Source organism: Beta vulgaris, chromosome 9 (assembly GCF_026745355.1).
Source record: "Beta vulgaris subsp. vulgaris cultivar EL10 chromosome 9, EL10.2, whole genome shotgun sequence".
Classification (NCBI taxonomy): domain Eukaryota; kingdom Viridiplantae; phylum Streptophyta; class Magnoliopsida; order Caryophyllales; family Amaranthaceae; genus Beta; species Beta vulgaris.
This window is the reverse complement of record NC_079210.1, coordinates 4,431,636-4,459,321: the sequence shown is the minus strand read 5'-3', so window position 1 is coordinate 4,459,321 and position 27,686 is coordinate 4,431,636. Positions and strand designations below refer to the sequence as shown.

Genomic DNA, 27,686 nt, shown 5'->3' with positions numbered 1-27,686 from the left:
GTGTTCAGATTTTTTTAAACAGAGGAATGCCATTATGTATAAAGACAGCTTTCTATATTCGAGATAAGAAGAAATTCCTATAGCGTTTATCAATACATCGAATCAGAAATGACGCGCACTCTTGGAAGCGATCCCACATTAATGGGCATGGGAAGAGGCAAAGATGAAATATATGTGGCGACAATGCCGCTGAGGGCAACCAAAGGACCTGCTCAGTTACTCATGAGTGCTGCCTATTCTCTCAACTTATGGCATCTTCGGCATTTCATGCTCATCATTAAACCTTCAACTACTTCTATCTCTCCTCTCTCCAGCAACTCCCAGGTCATTTTATTTCTCTCTCTTTTCCTTCTTAACTCATTTATGCAAATAAAATTATGAATTAATCAAATCAAGGGAACTGGACGATTACTATAGTTAAAATCTCAAATCATGCAACCGCGTCCGAGTTATGGGAAAGAAAGCTTTGACATTCTTCCTGTATATGTACTTGAATTAAGTGATGAGAGAAATTTAGAAATGCATAGACAAGCATAAAGATTATTGTATGTAATTAATTATATGTAATTAATTATGTACATGGTCTAGATTAAGAGAAGTTGAGACTTTGAGACCATTGATTTTGCTCATATAATGTGGGAATAGTACCTTTGTTTGCAGGCTTTAGTGTTTGATTTTCAGCCTCAGGATCCTGAAAACATATATGTGGCTTTGGCTGCTTTGTCTGGTAGAGCTGTCCCAGGTGAGCCTACTGTTCTTTTTTTTTTTTTTTTTTTTTTTTTTTTTTTTTTTTTGTACACTGGTTGAAAGGTGAGCCTACTGTTGATGCTTCAATTTCCTCTATTTCCCTTGAATTTTTTGAAGTATGTCTCAGCTGCATTTATGAGTTAATTCCCTAATACAAACTTTAATTAATTCTACATCAAGTTATTTGTGCGACTAACCGCATGGTAATTTACAACCACCATGCGGCAGCGCATATATAGAATAAAAACTAACTATATTAAAACATAGGTAATCTCTTCAATTTGCATAAGTAATATAAAAAGTATTAGGTAACCCAAAAAAATTATAAGTGATAACCCCTAGTATATTGATAGGTAACTTTAAAGTACAATAATTAAGCTTATATGTGGAGTTATGGACTTACCACAGCGTTAATAATAGGTGTTTCGGTTCTGAAACGGTGGTGGACTTGAGAATTGTCTGTCAATAATGAGGGCTATCCGAGAGTGGTGATCTACACAAGAACAAATGTGAGCTACCCTCGGGGTGGTTGTGAGGAAACCCCCTCCGACACTCAAGTCAGCTGATGTCTGATAAGGATTATAGAGAGAGAAAGTTTATAGAGAGAGAGAAGCTATTTTTAATATGAGAGAGAATGTACCTGCAGGAATAGTACTGTTTGGCTATTTATAGATTTATTATTCACCTGATAGGATAGGTAATCCTTTGACACATGTATGACTGTAATGAATTTGTCAGAGGGAAGATTCCCTTTATTTTGTCTTCTTCGGTGGTCGGGACTGCCGTCGCGGCCTCAACTTGAGGAGCATCAATTTCCTTCTCATGAGTTCGCGTCCTGGACATGTGATGTCGGTCATGATAAATGTCTGCCAGCAGACTTGAGTAATACCAATACAACTAGCCCCCAGCATCGTTGACGGTTGTGACCGTTATCGGTGTTTCTTTTGATGACGTGGACGAATTTTGCATGCCTTTTTGATCGGACCCTTGATGTTGCCATGTGTTGACATGGGGTGAGTTGTGAGTTTCAAAAAGGTGTAATCATCACCACTTTTGGAATCCCGCTCGTTTTTTTTTCTTTTTACTAGAGTGTGTTGTGCAAGTGACACTTGGCGTTGATCCGTGATAGCAGTTGATGCGTCTTTTTGATCGCCACCGTTTATTCTGGTATTTAAAAGCGAAATTTCGTTTTTTTTCATTTTTCATTCAACTTCTTCGTCCTTCTTCAACCCTTTCCCTCTGGTTTCTCCATTTTTCTTAGAGTTTCAAGTTGTTGCTTTGCGACTGGAGAACACTTTTTCCTCCTCGAACTTCCTCAAAAAGGTCATTTTTATGCATTTCCCTCTTTCCTTTCGAAGAATTTCCACAAATTTCGGTTCTTTTCTTCTAGGTTTTGCTCGAGGGTTTTTCTGGTTTTACTTCGACATTTTTACCCGCAGCTCAGCTGACCCATGACTTGGCAGTGGTAAGTGGCTTCTCTTTTTTTTAAAAAAAATCTCTTATTTTTTCTTTTGGAGGCCAATAACTTTGCTGTGGAGCTGATAGCGCAGCATGTTGAGTACCAGCGTCGCCGAGAGAGCTGAGCTGGTTGCAAAAGATCTGAAGGCTGCTTGCGATGTTGCTGTTTCTCAGGCCAACTATTAGCTTCAAACTGATTTAACAGCTGAGAAGGCGGCCAAGTCCGAGCCCGGCAAGGAGTTGGCGGACCTGCACTTGAAAGCTAAGCAGCTGGAGGAGGCCGAGAAGAAGAAAGAGGAGTTGGAGCTGGCACTGAAGGCTGCCAAAGATGAGACGGTTGTTGCTGTGGAGAATGCAAAGGTTGATGCCGGTCGTCTCGCTCTAGCAGAATTCAGGAAGTCCGAGGAGTTTGTCGGTCTTTTCGGAGAGAGATATGACGGCGGATGGGTGGCCGCGAAGCGATGTGTGTCTGTCATTCCAACCCATCATTTGACTGGGAGCAAATGGAGATCGATTTTGCTGAAGGGGTTCATTTGCGCCCTCTTGATGGCGAGCCCTATATCTGCTTCGAGGACGTTATTGCCAACGTTCTTCCCGTTATTGGAGATGAAGAAGCGCCCCCTTCTTGAAGATTTTGGCGGTCATCTCCCGACTCCTTTGTAGCTTCTAATAGTTTTTGACTTAGTTGTAATTTTCAAGATTCAGCCTATGATGGCATGTAAACACTTGACTGAAGTTTTTGATTATGAATTTATAAGTGCCTTTTTGAATGGCTGCCCACATTTTCGCCTGTAGTTGGCTGCCATGCTAGTAGTTTTAGGACGTTTAGCATCTGCATTTATCTTGTTATTGTCTGAGGCCTGTTATATGGCAGTTAGCTTCCTTGGCCTATCATATGGCCGTTAGCTTCCTTGGCTTATTATGTGGCTGTTAGCTTCCTTGGCTTGTTATGTAGCCGTTAATGTTTAAAGCCTGTTATATGGCTATTTGCACTAGGCCTGTTATATGGCCATTGTTGTGCTTTTGGGCCTGTCATCTGGCCTTGTCTGTACTGGGCCTGTTATATGGCCGTTGTCGTACTTTGAGCCTATTATTTGCCTGTCTGTATTTAGGCCTGTTATGTGGTCGTTAATATACAAATGATAAAACACTTTTATGGAACGCTAGCAGAAGTTTATATTATTCATGTAATAAAAAGGGGCTCTTGGCCCATTACATTCTACCCCTCAAACATAGTACTTCTTTAAAACACTAGCATTCCAATAGTTTCTAAGTTCTTTGTCATCCATGCCTTTGAGAATGAAAGAACCGGGAGCAAGCTTCTTGGCAATAGTGTAGGGACCTTCCCAGTTGGCTGTCAACTTGCCTTCAGCATGAGCTTTTCCCGTGGCGGTCGTTCTTCTTAGCACTAAGTCCCCAACAGCTAATGGTCTTTCTAGAACTTTTTTGTTGTAAGCTTTACATATTCTGTCTTTGTACAGTGCTGCCTTTAATTCCGCTATTAGCCTTATCTCCGGGAGAAAATCCAAATTTTCCCTCAGTGCTTGGTCGTTTTCCTCTAGGACTTGATGCTTAATTCGGTAAGATGGTAGCCCTACCTCTACCAGTAGCACAACCTCCGCACCAAAAGCCAGCTTAAACGGACTCTCCCTTGTTGCTTCCTTCTCTGTTGTCCTGTTTGCCCAAAGTACTGTCGGTACCATTTCAGCCCATCTGCCTTTGAACTCATCTAGCTTCTTTTTTAGGGCGTTCAGTATTTGTTTGTTACCGGCCTCAGCTTGGCCGTTTCTCTGAGGATGGCATACTGCTGAATAGGCGAACTTGACTCTGAATTATGTGAGGAAAGCTTGTATTGGTCGGCAGTCGAACTGTACGCCATGGTAAAAAACGATGGCCATTGGGATGCCAAACCTAGTCATGATGTTTTGCCAGATGAATTTTCTTATTTGATTTGCTTTTATGTTCGCTGCCGGCTCGACCTCTATCCATTTCGTGAAATAATCAATTCCCACGATAAGGAAATACCTTCCTCCAGTCGCGGTCGTGAACGGTCCCAGAATATGCATTTCCCATTGGGCGAACGGTACCGGACATAAAGTGGGTTGCAAATCGTTTGCCAGTCTGTTTATCACTGGAGCAAATTTATGACATTTGTCACATCTTTTCACATAGCTCTGAGCGTCCGCCAACATGCTTGGCCAGTAAAAACCAGCTCTCAATGCTTTTAATGCTAGAGCTTTTCCTCCTACGTGATTTCCGCAAATCCCTTCATGTATTTCTTCCATTATTTTCATGGCCTCTATGGTTGTTGCACATTTTAGCAGTGGTAGGCTGAACGATTTCTTATACAAATCGTTTTGGTATATTATATAGGAATTTGCTTGCCGCTTTAGTTTCTTGGCGGACATGCGATCTGCCGGGAGCACTCCTCCTAGCTTGTACTCAATCAATTCCGTGAACCACTCTCCCGGCTGATTTCGTGTTCTCGGCCTTGAGGATGGCTTATAAACCTCAAAGTTCTCCAGTTGAGCAATTACCTCTTTTGCTTTTCTACATACTTTTGTATGTTTACTTCTCTGATCTCGAACTTTCCTCTGAGCTGACCACATACCAACTGCGAGTTCGTTTTCAGTGATACGCATTTTGTGCCTGCTGCTATGCACATTTTCAGTCCGACAATAGCTGCTTCATACTCTGATTTCATTATTTGATGCCGGGAATGCGAACCTGATCGTGTACTCGTATACGTTCCTTTCCAAGCTAGTCATCACGATCCCCACACCAGCCCCATTCGTTGCTGAAGATCCATCAACCTCGAGCAGCCATGCTTCTTTATCGTCATCTTCTTTTTCTTCATAAGCTTCTGTTATGAAATCCGCCAATGCCTGCGCCTTGATGGCTGTTCGCGACCTATATTGGATATCATACTCCGACAACTCGATGACCCATTTCAGCAAACGGCCCGAGGTATCCATTTTCAGCAGAGCCTTCTCTAGTTGCTGATTGGTCAATACTTGAATCGGATGACAGTCAAGATAGGGCCTCGGCTTCCTGGCCGCTAAGACGACTGCTAGGGCCATTTTTTCTATTAGTTGATAGCAGCTTTTTGGGCCATTAAGGCTATGACTAACAAAATATATGGGGTGCTGCTTCTTCTCTTTTTCTACCAGCAATACAGTCGCGACAGTCTTAGGCGAGGCCGAGTGTATAATTGCAGCGTATCTCCTGTCTCGGGCCTTGATATCGTTGGCAGGCTCTTCGAGTGTTCCTTGACGGCCGAGAAGGCTTCGCTCTGCTCCGTTCCCCACTCAAACTTTTTGTTGCCACTCAAACCAGGTTGACTCTGACCTCTGGGTCCATGTCCATTCCAACAGCGATCGCTCTAGCTGGATCATCAGCTAACATCTCTTGCCTAGTTTCTCTGTCCGGCTTTGGTCTCGACTCATCCTCTGGCAGAGACTCAAGATCTTCCATTGAAACCACTTCAACCTCTTTCCCGGCTACCTCCATTTCTTTCTCAACTTCTTTTTCCTCAGCTTGTGCCTTTCTTTGGGCTCTTCTTTGCTTTCTTGATGGCGAGTCAAGATTTTTTACTGGGACTCTTCTGGCGGGCTGCTTCAAAGCCGTTATGTAACATGATCTCGCCATCTCTTGATTCCCCTTCAACCTTGACCTCACTTCCTCATTGGAGACATACATCATTGTTAGATGATAGGTTGAGACGACCCCCTGGACGTCATGGATGAAAGGACGCCCTATGATGACGTTATATGCCCCTAGGACATCTACTATTAGAAACTCTGCCATGACATCCCTGGCCGTTTTGTTTTCCCCAACTCTCACCGGGAACGTAATTAGCCCCTCCGGTACCACCGATGCTCTTGTAAACCCAAATACTGAGTATCGGACCGGCTTCAAATATTCCCAGCCAATCATCAGCTTTTCAAATGTCGACATATAGAGAATGTTTGCACAACTGCCCTCGTCCACCAAGATTATGTGGATCAAGCAGTTTGATACTTTCAGAGTGACCACTAACGGGTCATCGTGAGGATATACAACGTGCCTAGCATCCTCCAAAATAAATGACATTGCCGGCATTGCTGGCAGCTTCTTCCATGGAAGACTTTCGTTGAAGTTCACTTGATGTCTGAACTTTTTTAAACTCGCTTTTACCCGGGACCGCCACTAATGATGTGAATCTCGCCAATCCGTGATTGCACATTCTGGTTTGATGGCTTCTTCAGGTCCCTATCCTTTGTCTGGGCCTTGTACTGGGTAAAATAACCTCTTCTGATCAGATCCTCGAGATTATCCTTCAGGTGCCTACAATCTTTTGTCAGGTGACCGTGATCACCATGGAAGTCGTACAACTTAGATTTGTCCCGGTTTTTATGGAACATCTGCTTGGGACGCTGCCATTTGTTGCTATCTTTATTCAAAGTATAAATTTATGCCCTAGTCGTCATAAGCTGGGTATATTCATCGAACCTTTCTTTTCGTTCAGTTTTTTCTCGGTCACTTCTTTCACGATCATTTCCTCTCTTTTTTTTCTACATCAGTAAGTAATATTGAAAGCTCAAACCAGATACACCTAAAAACCATACCAAGTATGAGGCAAACCCACTAGGTTGGACCCCCTCAGAGCCAAGGCAAGAAACACCTAATTACTAATCTGCAACGACAATTTTCTAACCCAATTCCTAGTTTTCCTAGGCATTTTCTGTGGCATTATACTATAGACTCTATTGATCACACTATGCTGAATTTTATTCATCAAGCTCTGTACATTAATTACACAATGATTCCAATACACCTGATTCCTAGCCCATCAGACGTGGTATATCATAGATCCTACATCAGCAACTAAGATTTGCTTGTGATACTTTCCTTTCCTTTCCTGCATCTGAGCAACCAGTAGAAGAGAGCAGTAGCAGTGTTACAACTTGGATCAATTTCCAGCCAATGTTTTACCTGCACCAGAATGTGTGAACTATAGCAGCATCTAAACATTGGATGGTCTTGAGTTTCCTCCTCCAACCCACATAGAAGACATGTAGCATTCTCACTAATCCCTATCTTGTGCAATCTGTAAGTAGTCTGCAACCTCTGATGCATAACCAACCAAGATACAAATCTATGTTTAGGAACCAGCATTCTGTTCCATACCAAGTTATCCCAGTGAACTTTCTCCACCTCCCACCATCATCTGATAAACCTGATTAATTGAATATTTATCCATCTGCTTCAGCTGTTCTTCATCTAAGAAATGCATGATGTGAATCTTCACCTCATAAACCTTTTTCCAATACCAACTACTACTCATAGGAGGATAATACTCCCTTCAATTTTCATGCTTCATAGACACCTCATTAATCCATTTCAGCCACAAGGAGTCTTTTTTTTGTACTGATAGCCCAGGAATATCTGCCCATGGCAGCAATATTCCACTTGAATTTTTTCGATTCCCAACCCACTAGCCTGCTTTGGAATACACAACTTAGGCCAAGCAATGTATCCTCCTTTTCCACTATAATATTCTCCAGTCCAAAGGAAAGCCCGACACATCATTTCAACTTCTTCCAAAACTCTTTTGCAAATAAATACTTTTTCCCAATAGATATGAATACTCATTAAAATCGAGTTGACTAACATCAATCTACCCTGATAGGATAGATGCCGACTGCACCAACTCCTAATTCTTGTAGTCATCTTCTCAACTGGAATCATGCAATCACTAACAGAAATTCTTTTAAAGCAAATCAAAACCCCCGGCCAGGTATTTAAATGGTAGTTTACCAAGCTTAAAACCCGAGGCATTGATGATTCTAAGAACCTGTTCATTTAACATTCCTGAAGTATACACTTTAGATTTGTTCTCATTCACCTCAAGCCCAAAAGCCTCAGAAAAATGCTTGAAACCTTGGAGCATTGAATACACAGAAACAAAATCACCCCTACTACATAGTATAACATCATCAGCAAAGCACAAATGATTGAGTTTAACACCACTACATCGAGGATGAAACTTGAACTGAGTCTTCTCACCAACCACTTTCAAAGTTCTGCTCAAATACTCCATACAGATCACAAAAAGCAGAGGAGAAAATGGATCCCCCTGCCTTAACCCTCTTTTTCCATCAAAAAAACCACAACACTTCCCATTAATCAATAAGGTAAATCTAGGAGAGACAAACACACTCCATTATCAATTTTAGAAATCTATCAGGGAAGTTCAAACATTTAAGCATATCTTTAAGAAATCCCCAATCTATAGAATTATATGCTTTTTTCATATCCATTTTAATGATACACTACCCAGGGCTATTATTCTTCTTGCCATATTGTCTAACCAAATCTTGACAAATTATGATATTGTGGCCAATAAATCTGCCTTGAATAAATGCATCCTGGTTTTCAAATATGATATGAGGCAGAATAACTCTCAACCTCATACACATCACCTCAGTTATGCATTTATAAATAACATTACAACATGCTATTGGTCGAAACTCAGAGACATTACTAGGACATCTAATTTTAGGGATTAGAGTAATCATAATAGTATTAATCTCTTTAAGCAATTTACCTGAGCTGAAGAAATCCATAACAGCATTGATGACATCAGTTCCAACAATAGACCATGCATCCTTGAAGAAAAAAGTGCCAAATCCATCAGGTCCAGGTGATTTATCCCCAGGAATGGAGAATAATGCCCGCTGAATCTCCTCCCTAGTCACAGGAAGTAGTAGGATCTCCTGTTGTGCAGAGCTCAAAACAGGACTAGTAGCTATGATTTTAGAACATACTGGGCTTCTACTTTCTCTTGCAGACTCCAGAAGGCTTTCATAATATTCAATAAAAGCATTTTCTACATCTTCACCTTCTTTCCACACACCATTCATACTATGAATACCATGTACTATATTCTAGCATCTTCTTTGTTTTATTGCCTTATGAAACACAGTAGTGTTTTCATCACCATCACAAATCCAACTCATCTTAGCTTTCTATTGCAAAAAGGATATATAGAGACCATGAACTCTTTTATATTCATTTGCAGCATTCAGCTCATTTGCATCAGATCCATCAACTTGCCTCTAAGCTTGGCAGCTTAAAAGATGAGCATATGCTTTAGCATCAGCAGCATGCATCTCATGAAACCCCTCTCTGTAAATTTTTCATGGCAGCCTTCACTCTCTTTAGCTTTTGCACCACCTTAAACATTAAGGATCCATGAATATCAGCATCCCAACATTCTTGCACTTTTATGTGGAACTTAGGAGCACTACTTAGCATTTTGTAGTACCTAAAAGGAGCATTACCCTTTCTGATATCAGGAAAAAAATTTACCACCATGGGAGAATGATCAAAAATGCCTTCTAGGAGAAACCAGACCTCACAATTAGGATAGTTTTCACCCCAAGCTTCATTACATAAACTCTATCAAGCTTGCAAAAAACACGACCATCTTCATACTGCTTATTATTCCATGTGAAAAAACATCCAGTAGACTTCAAGTCCTCCAACCCACATTCATTCAAACAATTTCTAAAAGATCTCATCTCACTCTCTCTAACCACAACACCAATTCTTTCATCCCTATTTAAAACACAATTAAAGTCACCCATCACAATCCATGGATTAGTGATGGTAGAAGAAAGATCTCTCATATCCTTCCATAAGCCTTCCTTCAAACTTGCTGAGTTATGAGCATAGATAAAGGTACACCAAAACACATTCTTCCCACTTGAATCCTGAACAAAAATGGATCATTTGATCTGCAATGAGTCTTACATCCACGTGAAACATCAAAGCATTCCAGGCCAACAAAATCCTTCCACCCGGATGGTAAGAAAAATTAAAGCAGAAACACCAACCAGAAAATAAGTTCTGGTATACTAGACTAAGTTTATTCACCTTCACTTTAGTCTCTATGAGACTAACTATGCCAAGGGCTCTAGTACTGAGCAACTTCTTCACATCTAGTTGTTTCCTAATACTAGAAATCCCTCGCACATTCCAACATCATACAGTATCCATGCTCCCCTGGAGAGTCCCCTCTCCTTCCATTGCCATCATCTCCACTTTCACACCTTATTTCACCAATCAGAATTTCATCATTGTTTAAGGTTTCAAGAGCTTCAAAAGCATTGCTCATTGTAGTCACCTGGCCAGGCTGCTTGCCTCCTATTAGTTTGTTTAACCTGTCTAAAATCTGACTGATCATTTGTCACAATCCCACCCTTCTCTTGAGCATTCTGCACCTGTGGTAGGATTACCTCTGTTGCATTTATTGTCTTGTGAAGCTGTTGTACTACTGGTCTTCAGATTTTGTGCTGCCCCTTGTTTCTACATTCCTCCTTAGAGTGTCCCATCTTCTTGCAAACAGAACAACACTCCGGTTTCCATTCATAATGCAGGTTACAAACTGTTTCAATACCTTTTTCAATAATGAAAACAAGATGATCAGGAAATTCCTGATTCACTTTAACCTCCACTAACACCCTTGCGTAATTGAAGTTTCTCACGCTTAGCAATTGCTTGATCAACCTTCAGGAATTTACCCACATGTTCCACCAATTTCTTCAAATACCTTTCCCCCAATACTTAAAATCAATCTCCAGTTGAACCCAAGTTGGAAGAGACACAAAATCTCCTTATGAACATCCATATCCACATCCCATGCTTTCACAATCAGGGGTTTTTTTATCAAAGAAAGCCAAATTCCCAGCCAAAACTTGATCTCTCATGGCCATTGCTTTGAATCTAACTATGAATACTCCTTTTCTAAGCATCACAACCTTATCCACCCCATAATTTTTCCAGATCCTCCTAATAAAACCATGCATAACATATCCTAGTGGATTAGCACCAACAACATAACAGATTACATATGAACTCCAATAATCAATTTCCAGGTTGGATATCCTCCATATCAATTTTCACCAAATTCCTATCACAATTTCCTACAATTTGACTTGTTTCAGAATAAGCGGATACAGAACTCACCTCGGCTTCTGAAAATTGTAGAATAGGTACAGGATCAATTACACGAACACTACGATCCGCTAGATTTTGACCCCGTTCATGTTGTTGAGATCCATTTCCAGAATTATGCATCGCTGACAACCACTCCTAGAATAGTCTATGTGTCTGCTGAGACCTCTAGATATCCCTGAGATCTTCTTCATCCGATTGCACAACAGGTTCTATCTCCATTGTTGAGAATAGTCTATGCGTTTTCTTAGCATTTGAATCTAAGCTAGGACCCTTAGCTTTCCCCGCCGCTTTCTGACTCTTTGAATTTCTGGCCATGGCAACGATGAATTCACATCGAGAGATTTTAAAGAGAGAGAAAGAGCGTCTGTCATTTCCTCTTTTGACCATGTTTGATTCTCTTCTTTCATCTCTACCGCGATCTCCTTCGCGGACTTCGTCTTTTCTCTGCTTGTCTTCCCTTTTCTTTTCTGACTCGCGATTGCTCACGACCCTATCAAATTCTTCCCCCCCCCCCCCCCCCCCGGTTATGAAATCGTTGGCCTTGCCCAGAACTGGTCTGAGAGACGTGTAAGACTTTCGACCTAAATAACTCCGGAACGACGACCCCTCTTTCAGTCCCGTCATTAAGGCCAACACAGCCACATCCTGTTGCAATATTGGGATAGAGACCGCTTCAACATTGAAACGGTCGATAAAATCTCGCAAGCTTTCATTCTCGCCTTGCTTAACAGATAGTAATTCTCCAGTTGTGCGCTCACGGCGCCTGTTACTCACAAAGTGTGTACTTAAAGTAGATGACAACTGAGAAAAACTAGAAATGCTACCTGATTTCAAATTTTTGAACCATGTTTGAGCTATCCCGGTCAAAGTGGATGGGAAAACCTTACACCAGATGGCGTCCACCTGAGTGTATAAGAACATATGACTTTCATAGGCCGCCACATGATCATCGGGATCAGATGTACCATCATACTTGGAGGATGGCATTTTTATTCTGGGCATCGGATGATTCAATATCTCCGGAGTGAATGGAGAGAGCTTTGGTTTGATGAGCAGGTGACCCCCTGTCGAATAGTTACTAGCACCATTGGTGCTGTACTCACGACGAGAGTGACCCTGAGTTTCTTCTTCAAAATAATAGAGCTCTTCTGTCTCTAGTATTGGTTCCTCATACCCTGATTGATCAATCCGCCTCTCCAGCTCTCGTCCTTCTTTGTTAAGAGAACGCATCTTCGTGAGCGGGGTGTCGTCCGCGTTCCTATTGGTCATGACCAGTGGTCGCTAGCTTACGGGTCTCGTCTTATGCTTGCTGAGTGGGTGGATTGGTTTGAGGAGTGCCCGCTAGCATCTGAATGAAAGATGGCACGACCTGGAGCTTCTCAGGGGAGAATTGACTTAGTTGAGCCAACTGTATGTGACATTGTTGTTCGGAGTCTGCTCCCCATTTCCCAGCGTCCGAAAGTTGAACTCCGGAGCTCCTATCGGCTCGGTGATGGGAGGCTAAGAAGATGTCTGACCAACATCAAATCCTTGTGGATCGCGACCAGTGTTGTTATCTGCGTCACCCATGGTTGTTACTCGAAAAGGATAAGAGGCCCCTCCTTCTAGCGCCAAGTTGTTTCGATTGTGAAACGGTGGCAGAGTTGAGAATTATCCGTCAGTAATGAAGGCTATCCGGGAGTGGTGATCTGCACAAGAACAAACTTGAGCTACCCTCGGGGTGGTTGTGAGGAAACTCCCCTCCGACGCTCAAGTCAGCTGGTGTCCAATAAGGATTATAGAGAGAGAGAAAGTTTTGAGAGAGAGATAAGATATTTTAGTATGAGAGAAAATGTACCTGAAGGAATAGTACTGCTTGGCCATTTATAGATGTACTATTCACTTGACAGGATAGGTAATCCTTTGACACGTGTATGGTTGTAATGAATCTGTCAGAGGGAAGATTATTTTGTCCTCTTCAGTGGTCAAGACTGTCGTCGCGGCCTCAAGTTGAGGAGCATCGATTTCCTTCTCATGAGTTCGCGTCCTGGACATGTGTTGTCGGTCATGATAAATGTCCAGTAGCAGACTTGGGTAATACCTATACAAGAGGTATATCGCCGGCCACAAAAACTTAACGTTAATTATAGGATTTTTTGTGGGGAAGGACCAATTAAAATATGGTTTTTGTGAGGAAATGCTAGTTAAAATTTTTTTTGAGGGAAGGACCAAATAAAATACTTTCGTTGTCAACTAAAAACCACATTACGATTTTCTAGCCAAATTGTTAAGTTTCCGGCGTTGACAATTGGTTTCCACCAAAATGTCGATTTTTTTTGTTTTGTCAACTCACATTCTTTGTTTTCTCCTCTTTATTTCACAAGATCCCCATCTTTTTCTCTCCCTCTTTAAAATCTTCATGTCATTTTCTTCTTCTCCTTCTTACCCACTTTTCCATCTTCTCACTAATTAACACACACACACTCTCTCTCTCTCTCTCTCTCTCTCTCTCTCTCTCTCTCTCTCTCTCTCTCTCCTCACTCACTTACACTGTTTTAGATTTTCGTTTATTAACAACAAGCCTGATTTTCGATTTGGGTTTACCCGCTTCCTCTACGAACTCGGACGATTGCATTTGCTTCGAGTTCTCTAGCTAGTACTACTACCCGCTCTGAGGTTGAGGATGAGAAATTTACCTTCAAAAAAATGAGGGCAGGTGGGAAAATTAGGGCTTTTAAATAGTAAGAAGGGGGAAAATAAGAAACAACAAAAAAACAAGGTTTTGGAGGGAAAGACATCGTCAACGTCGGAAAGTTGACAATTTGGCCTGAAAATCATAACGTGGTGTTAAGTTGCCAAGGAAAGTATTTTAATTGGTCCTTTCGTCAAAAAAAAAATTAAGTGGTGTTTCCCCACAAAAATCCTATTTTAATTGGTCCTTTCCCACAAAAAGAATCTTTAATTATAAGATACACTTTGCAATATTGTTACCACCATTTTTAGATGTATGATAGCATTTATTACGGTAAGTTGTATTAGACCTCAAAAGGTTTAATTTTGTCTAAATATGAAGGCCAAACTAGAGCATAAAGCCTATTGAACAAAGTCAACATAAGTCAAAATAAATAGAAGAATGCCATCAGAACCATCAGGAGATGAAAGACAAGGATAGAAAAGTACAGGTGGTTAGAGAGTAATCAGATCCACGTAAGGGTGAACATGCAAGGCTACGATTATTCAGCGCTAGAAGATGGTTGAGATTTGAATCAAAGATAATTCAAATGTTTTCCCTCCAAAAAGTATGGAAGTTACATAACGCGATTGCTTATAAATAGAAGGATCATCAAACAAAAGACAACAATCAAATATCACGTAACAACTTGCATTTACTCTTTTCTTAGCATAGTCTAGCCTTAGTCTAGCCAACCCTCTTTTGGGGTTATAGTTTAGTCCATTAGATTTAGAACTTGGCCTGGCGCCATGTTATGTAATTCTCCGATTGAAGCAAGAAACCATGGAGGTAACATCCTTCGTGCTTTCCTTTTAGTTTTCCAGCCTGACTTATCCTCATATGTGTTGTAAAATCTTTCTTAAAGTTTGTGGTATGTATGGGTATGTTTTTCCTTAATTAAAAGATTAATTATTGTTTGCTTTATTTATTGCGTTTTGCCTGAATTTAATAGGCGTTGCAGTTTAATCATTAATTAAATTGCAATAAAGTACGTTAGCAAGGTTTTATCTAATTAAAACCGGTAACCCCCAGTGACTAAGCCTCCTGTGGCATTCAGTATCAAACTATTGGATGTGCATTGACTAGTTTGCAAAGTCAACAAACTGATTTTGCACCAACAAATATGTAACTCTTGTTTGTTGTGTTGTCTAATGTTTTGATTTCTTAGGAATTGTTCACGTACGGAAAATTAGCAAGATGCCTAGGAAAAATTGTTGGTGCATTGGTTCATTCAATTCATCAAATGCCGTTGAAGAAGCCTATAAGTTCAACTGCAGTTGGCCTACTGATTTACGCGTAGGTGAACATGATTGTCGTCACTACACCAATGGTAAACTCTTGTATTTCTCTATCAATAATTGAATTCGTAGAAGAGTAGCAAGTTACGCGGAAACTCCATATGTTAGAAGATCACCAAATTATACATAAATTTTACTCGATAGGCCCTTCATACCCTTTTCATCGTCTTCTTAGATTTGGCCACACATCTAATTATATAGTATAGTACTTCCTCCATGACAGAAAGAATGCAACAACTAAATATTTTTATACCTCACAAATAATACTCAATTGTTGTATTATTTCTGTTGCTGAGAAAATATAAAATTTCTTATAAATAATCTAAAAGGTGAGGGAAAAAAGTGGATTCATAGAGAGGGTGTTAGTAAGGGCCACATACTACATGAGAAATCAAAAGAGGTACAATATTAGAAGGCTCATCACATAATATAGATTGGCTAGATTGGATGGGATAATATCTTATTTAAGTTAACATGACAATTACAGAGATTCCATCATAAACGATATATAGAATAATTATATCTAAGAATGAAAGGAATAATAAGGTGATATAATGAATATTCAGCCACTTTCACAACTACATAATGAAACATTACTTAATAGTCTAATAGGTTTTTACTTTTTCTATCCCATAATATAGTGCCTACTTCATTTTTGATGGGTAAAACTTTAAAAACCTTTGACAAAGTATTCTCAGTAATACTCAAGTGAGATCTTCTCAAATTTGTCACAATGTGTACTTTCATAATCTCAACTATTTATACTTTTATTAATACAAAATTAAAGATATCAAAGGTCAAAGTTATGTCTTGGAGACCGTGTAAAAAAGAAATAATAACTATATTATGGGATTGAGGGAGTATCAACAACAGATATATTAATCACGAATTGGATGTAACATTATAAGTTAATTATATTTATCCAAATATATCTTGTTAGCCTTGTCAGCAAAGTTAGTTATTTCTAACTGTATAAAAGGCTCATGTATTGCTTATCTTGTGGTGTGAGACATTAATAAAATTTTCCTGTAATAAACTCTCTATTTCTAGAGTTTATTTCTCTCTCTATCAAAGTATGATTTCTGGTTAGATTTCTATATGGTATCAGAGCTAGATCTCAAGAAGAGATTGTTTTTTTTTAAAAGAAACATTGAGTTTCTCGATTGAAATTCGTAATTGCGATTGTTGAATTCTCGAAGTAATTGGAGATTTCTGGTGATTCTTGAAGCAATTGGAGTTTTCTGAAGAAAATTGATATTCAATGGCAGAATCTGAAGCAAATTCAAATCGCAATGATTCTGTAATTGTTAATGGAGGTAATCTGGCTCCTCTTTTCATAGCTAACTCTGACAATCCTACTTCTTCATTAGTTTCTGCTGTATTTTCTGGAACAAACTTCATTAGATGGAGTAGGAATGTTAGACGAGCATTGATTGCGAAGAATAAGGATGGTTTTATAACTGGATTAACACCTAAACCTAGTGAATCTAGTCAAGAATATGTGAAATGGACTAGAGCAGATTATATGGTTATGAGTTGGATTCTTAGTTCAATGACTCCACAAATAGCAGATGATTTTGCATATGTGAGTAATTCAGTTGAATTGTGGCAAGAATTGAACGAAAGATTTGGACAATCCAATGGTCCATTGATCTATCAATTAAAGAAGGAAATTGATAGTTTAAGACAAGAAAATCTAACCATAATTGCATATTATGGAAAGATTAAAAGGCTGTGGGATGAACTTAAGTCTTTAAGAATTTCTCCTACTTGCTGTTGTGGTGCTTTAAACAAATGCACATGTCAATTTCTTAAAAGATTGTCAGATATTGAAGCTGAGGATAAGCTAATGCAATTCTTGCTAGGCTTAAATAGTGGCTTTGATAGCACTATTACAAATATTTTGTCCATGGAACCTTTACCTACTATAAACAGAGCATTTTCTATAGCACAATAAATTGAGAAACAGAAGGAGATAGCAGATGTATTAGAGGCTGGTGAAAGTAGTGCTATGGCTGTTCAAAAATATAATCAAGGAGGGATGTCTAGTGCTATACAGAGGTTTCAAGGGAAGAAAGACAAATTTGATAAAAAATGTGACCATTGCAAAGGAAAAGGTCATACCATGGATCAATGTTTTAAGCTGATTGGGTATCCTGAGTGGTACACTGCTATGAAGAATGCAAAAGGAGGAAATACAAGAGGTATAGGAGGAAATAGGAAGTTTGCTGCTAATGTTCATGTTTACAGTGGACATTGTGATTCTCCTCTGGAGTATGAAGATGATTCAGCTTATAATGAGAACAAGCAAATGAATTCTCAAATGATGAATAACATTTGCCAAGAAGTTATGAGAATGATGAAGGGAAAAGAACAACCAAACACCTCTGCTGCTGCTGGAAACATGTCTTTTGCAAGTTTTGCAGGTCATGTATATTACTCTATACATTTAAATAATTAATGTTGCACATGGATTGTGGACTCAGGGGCATGTGATCACATGGTTTATGATGAACAATTGTTGATTGGTAAAAAGGTGCTTAACAAAGAGATTAAAGTTGGATTGGCTGATGGGACTTTTAGAATGGTATATAAGACTGGTACAGTTGTGCTTAATGAACATTTAAGCATTGATGATGTATTATTGGTAGAAGGTTTTAAACATAACTTACTGTCTGTTAGTACAGTTGTGTTCATTTCACCAAGGATAATTGCTATTTTCAGGACCTGTATAAACACAAGGTTCTTGGAATTGGTAAGAAACAAGGAGGTTTATATTACTACCACAGCAATGTGTGTGATATAAATAAAGGGTTGAGTACAAATTCATCTTGTCATGTTGTGGAAACATCTTCTAATACTGGTATGTTGCCAAATAAAACTGTTGTAGGTAGACAAATTACATCTAAGACTGTTAATGATGTACATTTGATGCATAGCAGATTAGGACATATATCATTATCCAAAATGAAACATATTCCTGGTGTTAGTTGTAAAGACATGAATGAATACAACTGTGGTATATGTTTTAATTCAAAGCAACATAAACTTCCATTTCCTGTTAGCAAGAGTAGAGCTGATTAATGTTTTGATTTACTTCATGTTGATCTATGGGGGCCATACAGAGTGAATGCATTAAATGGAGCAAAGTATTTCTTAACTTTGGTAGATGATCATAGTAGAGTTACTTGGACTTTTTTATTACATAACAAGTCTCAAGTTGTTAAAACTCTTGAATACTTTCTGAAAATGGTGAAGACTCATTTTGGAAAATATGTAAAAGCTGTAAGATCAGATAATGGGACTGAAATAGTGAAGACACAATGCATTCACATGTTTATGTCTGAAAGAATCATAATGCAAAAGAGTGTGCCATATGTTCCTCAACAGAATGGTAGGGTTGAGAGGAAACATAGACACCTCTTGGAAATAGCTAGAGCTCTTAGGTTTCAAGCTCATTTACCTAAGAAATTTTGGGGAGATTGTCTTTTAACAGCAACTTACTTGATAAATCATTTACCTACAAAGATTTTATCATGGAAAACACCATATGAAGTGATGTTTGGTAAGCCTTCTGAATACAGTGGATTGAGGAATTTTGGTTGCTTGTGTTATGCTTACAACATGAATGTTCATAAAGACAAGTTTGATTCAAGATCTAGAACCTGTATTTTTATAGGTTATCCCCCTGGGCAGAAAGCATATAAGCTGTATGATCTTAATACTCATACTACATTTATTTCTAGAGATGTAGTCTTCTTTGAACAATGCTTTCCATTTTCTACAAATAAGCCAAACACAGAAATATATAAACCTGAATTAGTGAAGTTTGCTGATGGAATCCTTAAACAGAACAATGATAGCTCTCCTCTAGTTTCTTCTTCTATGCCTTTGTCTCAAAATTCTTCTTCTTCTCCTGAAAATTCTAATTCTATGCCTATCCTTGAACCTATATCACCACAAAATAATTCTCTTACACAGTCTAACACACATTCGGATTCATGCTCTCTTAATAATGCAACTTCTATTTCTTCTCCTTCTTCTCATCATGATGTTTTATCTAATACTCATGATTCTCTTCCAGTTGTTAGACATAGTAGTAGGGTTGTAATTCCCTCTACTAAACTTAATGATTTTGTTACAACATACATTCCTCACAAAACTGCTCAAACTTCTTCTACTTCTGAGTCAAAATCTTTTGCTGTTAATTCTTGTAAGATAGTTGAACCCAAATATTATAATCAAGCAAAACATGATCCTGATTGGATCCTTGCTATGAACAAAGAAATTCAGGCTTTAGAAGCCAATGAAACTTGGACTCTCACTTCTCTACCTAAAGGAAAAAGGGCTACAGGGTCCAAGTGGGTTTATAAAACAAAATCAAAACCTGATGGTACTATAGAGAGGCATAAAGCTAGGCTGGTTGCAATAGGATATCAGCAAATTGAGGGTCAGGACTTTACTCAAACATTCTCTCCAGTGGCTAAGTTGGCAACAGTTAGAGTGGTGATTGCATTAGCAACAGTGAAACAGTGGAATTTATGTCAGTTGGATGTAAATAATGCATTTTTGCATGGATTTTTAGATGAGGAGGTATACATGGTTCCTCATGCTGGTTATTTCAAGGCTAAACCTGGACAGGTTTGTAAATTGCAGAAGTCTATATATGGGTTAAAACAAGCATCAAGACAATGGAATAAAGAACTTACTAAATTCCTTGTGTCTATTGGTTTTATTCAGTCCAAACAGGACTATTCCTTGTTTACTAGACAACTTGATGGTGAATTTTTGGTTGTTCTAGTATATGTAGATGATATGCTTGTCACAGGAACTTCTTTGTTGCAAATTCAAGAAGTAAAGAAGGGTTTAGATTTGGCTTTTACTATAAAGGATCCGGGAGATTTAAATTACTTTCTGGGTGTTGAAATTACAAGATCTTCTGTTGGAACCTTTATGTCTCAAAAGAAATACATTAAGGATATTCTGGTGGATACTGGTATGGAGGATTGTGCAAGTGTTGCTGCTCCATTGTCTGCTAGGTTAAAATTGTCCATATATTCTGGTGAAGTTTTGCAAGAACCAGATGTATACAGAAGGCTTGTTGGAAGGTTACTCTATCTTGGCATTACTAGGCCAGACTTGTCATATGCAGTTCAACACCTAAGTCAATTTATGCATGAACCTAGAGTTCCACATTTGCGAGCAGCTCTACATTTGGTTAAATATCTCAGAGGTACAATGGACTATGGTTTACAATATACAAAAGATTCTACACTTGATCTATGTGCTTATAGTGATTCAGATTGGAGCAGTTGCCAGTTTAGTAGCAGATCATTGAGCTCATATGCTGTATTTATGGGAAATAATCTCATTTCTTGGAAAACAAAGAAGCAAGCAACAGTGAGTAAATCTTCAGCAGAAGCTGAATATAGAAGTATGTCCAACACTGCTAGTGAATTGGTCTGGGTGCATGGACTTCTTGAAGATTTGCAAGTTTATGTTCATTTGCCTATTGTGCTGAATTGTGACAATATATCAGCAGAACATTTAGCACACAACCCTGTGTTTCATGAGAAAACAAAACACTTGAAAAGAGATATGCACTATGTAAGGGAGCAAGTGACAGCAGGCTTTCTAACAACTTCTCATGTTTCCAGTGCTTCTCAGTTAGCAGATGTGCTAACAAAGGCTTTACCTTCAGCTCAGCATCAGGCTATATGTAGCAAGTTTGGTCTTATATCCCAAGTCCAGCTTGAAGGGGGAGTATTAGTTAATTATATTTATCCAAATATATCTTGTTAGCCTTGTCAGCAAAGTTAGTTATTTCTAACTGTATAAAAGGCTCATGTATTGCTTATCTTGTAGTGTGAGACATTAATAAAATTTTCCTGTAATAAACTCTCTATTTCTAGAGTTTATTTCTCTCTCTATCAAAGTATGATTTCTGGTTAGATTTCTATAAACAGGCAACTGAATAGGAGTATCCCTTTGCTTTTTTTAATTCAGGGTCCACCCTACCCCATGGCCAGGAGGGGGACCACTCTAGGTCTACCTCAAGAGGAGACCTAAACTAAGTGACTCAACATATAAACTAATAAAGATATTAAATACGTTCTCCAAATTTTGAACTTGCAACACTTTTTTTTTCATCAACTCCAATGCAAAATTTGGGTAGGAGAGAGGTAGAGAGGAAAAAAAAAAAGAGGCCCATGTGATTAGAGAGAGATAGAGAGAAAGAAAAAGGAAAAGTAGAAAGTGCTGCAAATAATTAATTATTTTCTTTTTAGAAAAGTGTTGCAAGTAACAAAAACGGAGAAAGTATTATTATTATCGGTTCAATTGTTATATAAATAGTGTATACTAGTCACAAGATAAATTGTTCCTAATATGTTACTTTACCATTGTCAATGTATTCCACCGAAATCCTCATTTGTCGAGCTTCAAAAACTAAGATCTCGTTTCTGATCCTACAATTCCTTCTTCTACCTTTCATTACTCAAATCATGTGTCCTTAAGGAAAAAATTATTTCCAAAGACATCTTTTTCATCTCAGATTTTCTATTAGAACAACAAAAAGTAAATAAGAAGAAGGTTATTATTAAGAATCATTAAAGACATTTTCCATCTTGTATCGATCTTGTCATATATGGTTACTATCTTCTGTAATCTTTATATTGGGATACTTATGATTAGTCAATATTCTCCTAATTCTTAGGAGTGGTTCTAGGCTAACCAACAACTTTTGTATAGCTCTGGTACCATGTGAATGATGGGAAAGATAACTTTCTCATTATGTATATTCAGTTAAATATAAAAGTATAGTTATACAGAATTTTGTAGTTTAGCCTAGAATCACTTCTAAGAATTAGGAGAATATTGAATAATCACAATTCACAAGTTTCCTACTATAAAGATTACAGAAGATAGTAACCATATATGACAAGATCAATACAAGACGGAAAATATCTTTAATGATCATTATAAGTTACTTACATATTATAGCTACACCAACAAAGACAACAATTTTAATACTTCGTCTTGTATGAGACCTCCTTTAAATTTGAATTATACAACGGCCCAAACATAATATTAAGAATAGAACGAACCACATTTGCAAATAAATAAAGTGAAGCTTTTAATCTATTTATTAGTGACCGGATTAAGCTATTCATTAGTGACCAGATTAATCTATTTAGTAACATTAATTAATAATCATATTTTTTAATTTATTTAGTGACTAATTTAATCTGTTCAGTAAGATTATCGAGTTATCTTTTCAAATTGTTTGATGCAGTTCGAGACTTAAAGGAAACTAAAGGCAAGAGAATAGAAGAGATGACTAGGTTGGTGCGAAATGTCTAGGTATAGTGTTAGGTTAGAGTGAGATGGAACGAGTTTGCTAGAAAACTATAGGTTTTAATTTGTCTAATCCATATATATATATATATATATATATATATATATATATATATATATATATATATATATATATATATATATATATATATATATATATATATACCTAGAAAAATAAGCTTAGTTGTCATCAGTTTAGGCTATCAACGTTATTTGTCATCTTTAATCAATTCCTCCAAAATTTTGAATGCCATGTGTCGTATGATGGTTGAACATTTTGATGTGTCATTCTTCCCTTCAATCCAAAAGTGTGGCATATAGTCCTTTTTAAACTTTCCATTCAATAAGATGATCAATCAATTAAAATCTCCTAAATTCGGTAAAAACAAATTTTTTACCAATTCCTTCAATCATGATAGCCGCTGAGATTCAATAATTAGAGTTGATTTTTGCATCCCAAATCACAGCCCCTAAAAATACGTCATGATTTATGGATTTATCCATAATTCAATTCGATAATGAATCCTATATACTTCATGTATTATGCTACTATTAATGCATCTCTTTTATGTTTGGCAGATAATTGATTTTGGATTCTTAAAAAATGTGCATTCTTTAATTAAAAATCAAAATCAATTTTTATATATCCTTATACTTTTCGCTATTATTTTGGCCTTATATATATAGATACCATAAATTACGGGTATTAATAAGCCGCATTCTACCCAAACTTTTAGCCTTATTTGATGGCAGACAAAAAAGGCTTTTACAGAGATGGCGGAAAACATATAGCATTGAGATAATTCTTTAATTTTCATCAAACTTTATACATGAGATTATATATTGCTCACCCTATCAATAATGACATAGAAGTAATATTTTAGATTTGTTATTTTAGTCATCTAAGTAGGGTTAATTTGTAAGGCACAATATAATTAAATTCGTTGTATATTTTGATTATTGTCATGAGTGTAGTCTAAAACTGAAGGCTCATTACAAGTTCATTAAAGTTAATAAATATGAAAAGTTGAAACCTAACTAATGTTATCATAATCCATACTTCAATTTCAAACTAAAAGAAAAGGAGTTTATTTGATTGTTATCCAAATTGTTAATAGATTAAAAAGAGTTTTACCTCCCTTTAATTAAATAAACTAAAATTAATATTTCAAAGTGGATAATGTAAAATTCTGATTTTGTGAAGTATTTTATCCGTACTTTTTAATCAACTTTTTTGTAAAAAAATTGTGGTTCATTGATCCACCATGGCATTAACTAAATCAGCAGCTCAACACATGGGTCATAAGCCATTTTTAATTTATATTTAATATACAATTAAAAAATATCAAATCACAAGCTCTATACCATGATTATAGAAAAAAAATCTTAAATCTTAAATTTATGAAATAGAAAATTTTTCGTGCAAATTGCGCGGATTTGAATCAGGGGAGAATAAAAGTCTATATGAGTTCAAATTCAATTTCTAAAGAAGAAGGCAACTTGGGAATGCACGAAATCTACTCGCCAAAGTTCTTGAATACAATTAGATGTTTGAGCTTGCCAAATCATAGCATAACAAAATTACACATGAATATGTTTCGTTAACTATAAATCACCAAAGATAAACTAATTAGAGTTTATGAATAGTGTAAAAGTAAAACCGTTGCAAGTTAAAAGAAACGGAGGAAGTATAAAACAATATATTTGAAATGAATTTAATGTATTATTATCATTGTAAATAGAAATTGTGTTAAACAACATATCATCTATATTTATAATATTTTCTTATAATCAAAATTACTTGCTAAATAGATAATATGAAATTGTATGTGCCAGGTTCCACTTTATAATTTATATGCCCCATAGAATTTTTTTAATAACACTTCTACATTATATACGCTGCTCAAAAGTAATGGAGTACACATATATAGTTACTTTTACTTAAAATTAATTAACATAAATGGGGTGGATGTTTTAGCATGTAAAGTGAATCTTTTGGAGGACAAGATAGGTGGTGGGTTGGGTATCATAAGGTGCTGATATAGAAGTGGGTAGTGGAAAACAGATGGTTTTTTATTGTGTACTTGCCACAGGTGACGGGTGGGCATATGGATGAATTTATCTCCCTTTAATATTTAAAGATACCATCATATATGATCAAAAAATATAGAACATGCCAATAGCTGATGTATTATCCTATTAGCTGAATATTTGAAACCCCCACTTCAAAAAAAGAAACTAAAGCTTAGAGTATATTAAACCCTCATAGCTGATTTCCTATTCACAAATTAAACCTTTTAGGCTTTACAAAAGTTGTAGCCTTGTAGGTGGATATGCTTATATAGATAAAAAAATATTTTGAAATTATCTTTCTAAAGTAATATGAATTTATCGTTTCTGTTTTTAACTTCTAAATCATCAATTCTACAGAACCATGGGTGGGGTTTTTGGCATTACCAAGATCGATCATAATGTGGATGCAACCATAAGTACTCAATTGATTTTTCTCCAGGAAATTGCGCACTTGCTAACGGGATATATTATCACATCATGCACCTTTGGCATGCAATCCATAGACTTTCACACACGAGGAGTCTTCTTTTTTTGCAATTTTAATTTGTAGTAAAACCAACTTAATATTTAAAATCGAACATAGGAAGTACTACAACTTAGAAAATTTATGAGAATAAGTTCATTAGACCATAATAATAAAAACCTATAACTTCTACGTTACTCATGTTGCTTTGGCGATTTTCAAGGGAAAGATAGAGAACGAGAAAAGAGATAGAGGAAGAGGAAGAAGAAGAGGGAAAAAAATACAGGAACGAGAATGTATAACGAAGTGGTGGATGATAAAATTTTTAGGATTAGTAGGTTTTATATTCATTTACTATTATGTGCATTCAGTGTATAATAAGTTTATGTCAAACTATTTTACTTTTGGTCAAAACAAGTCACTTTTAAGTCCAAATGGGTCACTTTTTAGTTTAAAATGGGTCACTTTTATATAAAAGAAACTTTTAACGTTAAACAAGTCAGCTTTGTATAAGTAAATTGACCCTTTTACGGTAGAAAGTTAATTACCCAATTTTATTTCTAAGCATGGGTTATGTATTCGGACACGGACTATTACATGATGTTTAAGTGTTAGAAGCAAACAGTGTTTGAAAATCTTAACATTTAATAAAGATCGTGGCAACTCATCTGTTACAACCAGTGTGGTTTATGAGAATTTTTTCAAAATGTTTGAATTGTGTATTGAGTTGCAATTGATCTTATTTTTTATTTATCAATTTAGATAAAGTGCAATTGTTTTTTTTCTTCATAATGTGTTGTCAATTCAATTTGATTCAATCAATCTCATTAAATAAAAATGTTGAAGACATTAATAACATGTCTCTTTTTGTCTGATAAATAGTTTATAATATCACATACAAATATGGCTCCCGTGCACGGGTTAAAAATTAGTTGTATATAAAAATAAAACCGCCTATTCTAATCATTTGTACATTTTCAATATATTTTTTTTTCCTAATCAGCAACCTACTTTTCTCAAATTGCCATATATATATATATATATATATATATATATATATAATATATATATAATATATATATATATATATATATATATTCTCAATTTTTTTCCTTTAATAATGTTTTCCTAATAAGGGGCCCAATTTTATTCCTCGATCTGAGCCTATACATACACTGCTGGATTAATCTTATTTATGTTTATCAACTTGCCAGGGCTGGCTGAGATGTTAACTGGAGAGACAAATGTGCTGGAGCGCTTAGAGAATCATAAGGAATAAGAAACGGCATCGCCGATCACCTGGCTCCATATGAAGGGGAAATAATGAATTTCCCCCCTTTCTTCTAGTTTTAACACAAACTTAAGTAGTAGTCTTTCGAGAAATTATTGGTGCATATCTGGTATGGGCCAACAGTGTCAATAACGGGGTATGTTAGTAATTTTGCCAGAAAAAGACAAAACAAAGTTGACTTAATGGCAATTTAGACAACTTCGATCATGAAGGATAGAAATCAGATCAACTATTATATGAATCAGATCAACTATAATGTGAATCAGATCAACTCTAATGTGAATCAGATCATGAATGTATGTAAGTAAAAAACCCAAAAAAAAAAAATTAAAAAAAACCCAAAAAAAAAGAAAAAGTTGTATTTATTTACAACTTTACCACGATATTGACAAACAGTGTCCATATCGGGTATGCGCGAATCACAGCTCATAGTCTTTCTACTTCTAAGAAAAAGTCTATTCACCCCACTGTTCCACGATAAATAAATTGTAGATTTATACTTATAGTCTTATTCTATATTTATGGCTCTTTCGTGTATATCTATGTAATATTTGTTAATGGCCACCCCTCCACCCACCCCTTTCAAAAACCCTCTCCTTCTTCATTAGTTAGGGGATACCCTGAATGTTTTTCTCCATGTTAAACCCTTTTTTTCCTTTTTATTTTCAGTTTTTAGTTCTTTTTCTTATTTTGTTGAATAAATCAATATCTCTTTATAATATTCTTTTAATCTCTGTTGTGGAGATCTCCTTTCTCCTATGGAGTTGTGAGTAAGATTTTTTTTTTTTTTTTTTTTTTAGGTATGAGAAATTGTTCTCATTGGTTGAAGTTCGAGACTTACATAAAGGTATTGTAATCTCGGATGTGGTAAATCTGACTCGATCAAGAATGTTCTTTCTAAACTAGTCCAGTATGATAGACTTACTCATCAATAGCTGCTTGATTAAGCAAATACAAGGGGGTTGCGATGTATTGCTCGATCTGGTTCATTGTAGTTTCTTCGAAGACGAATTTGATTTAACCTTGTTTCATTGTATCTTGTTTTTCTTTAATATATATTGTAGATCAACTTTCTGTCAGGAAGGCAAATTATAATATGTATTGACTCAATGAATTCTGATTTTGATTCAATTGAGTAAATTGTATGGTTTAAGGACTAATATTGTGAATTAGACATAATAGTTAAGATTATATCAAGATATTAAGATAATAAGTTGTTGGGATTAAAATTGGTATAATGGCCAAAGTTGAAATTATATATGTGAATTTTTTCAAATTTCAATTGAT

At 36.7% G+C, this 27,686-nt stretch overlaps 1 protein-coding gene across 4 annotated transcripts; it reads left to right on the top strand.

Moving 5' to 3' along the window:
• Positions 1 to 27,129, top strand: LOC104885428 (uncharacterized). 4 transcript variants are annotated; one of them, XM_048636288.2, is made up of 4 exons: positions 1 to 324; positions 661 to 742; positions 15,087 to 15,248; positions 26,323 to 27,129. In XM_048636288.2, exons 1-4 carry the CDS (start codon positions 109 to 111, stop codon positions 26,385 to 26,387), a joined length of 525 nt encoding a protein of 174 aa, XP_048492245.1. In that variant the 5' UTR covers positions 1 to 108; the 3' UTR covers positions 26,388 to 27,129. The 4 variants fall into 4 exon arrangements, with proteins under 4 accessions (XP_048492245.1, XP_048492247.1, XP_048492246.1 ...); XM_048636290.2 differs by lacking the exon at positions 26,323 to 27,129 and adding an exon at positions 25,332 to 25,781; XM_048636289.2 differs by lacking the exon at positions 26,323 to 27,129 and adding an exon at positions 25,003 to 25,139.
• Positions 27,130 to 27,686: the final 557 nt, after the last annotated feature.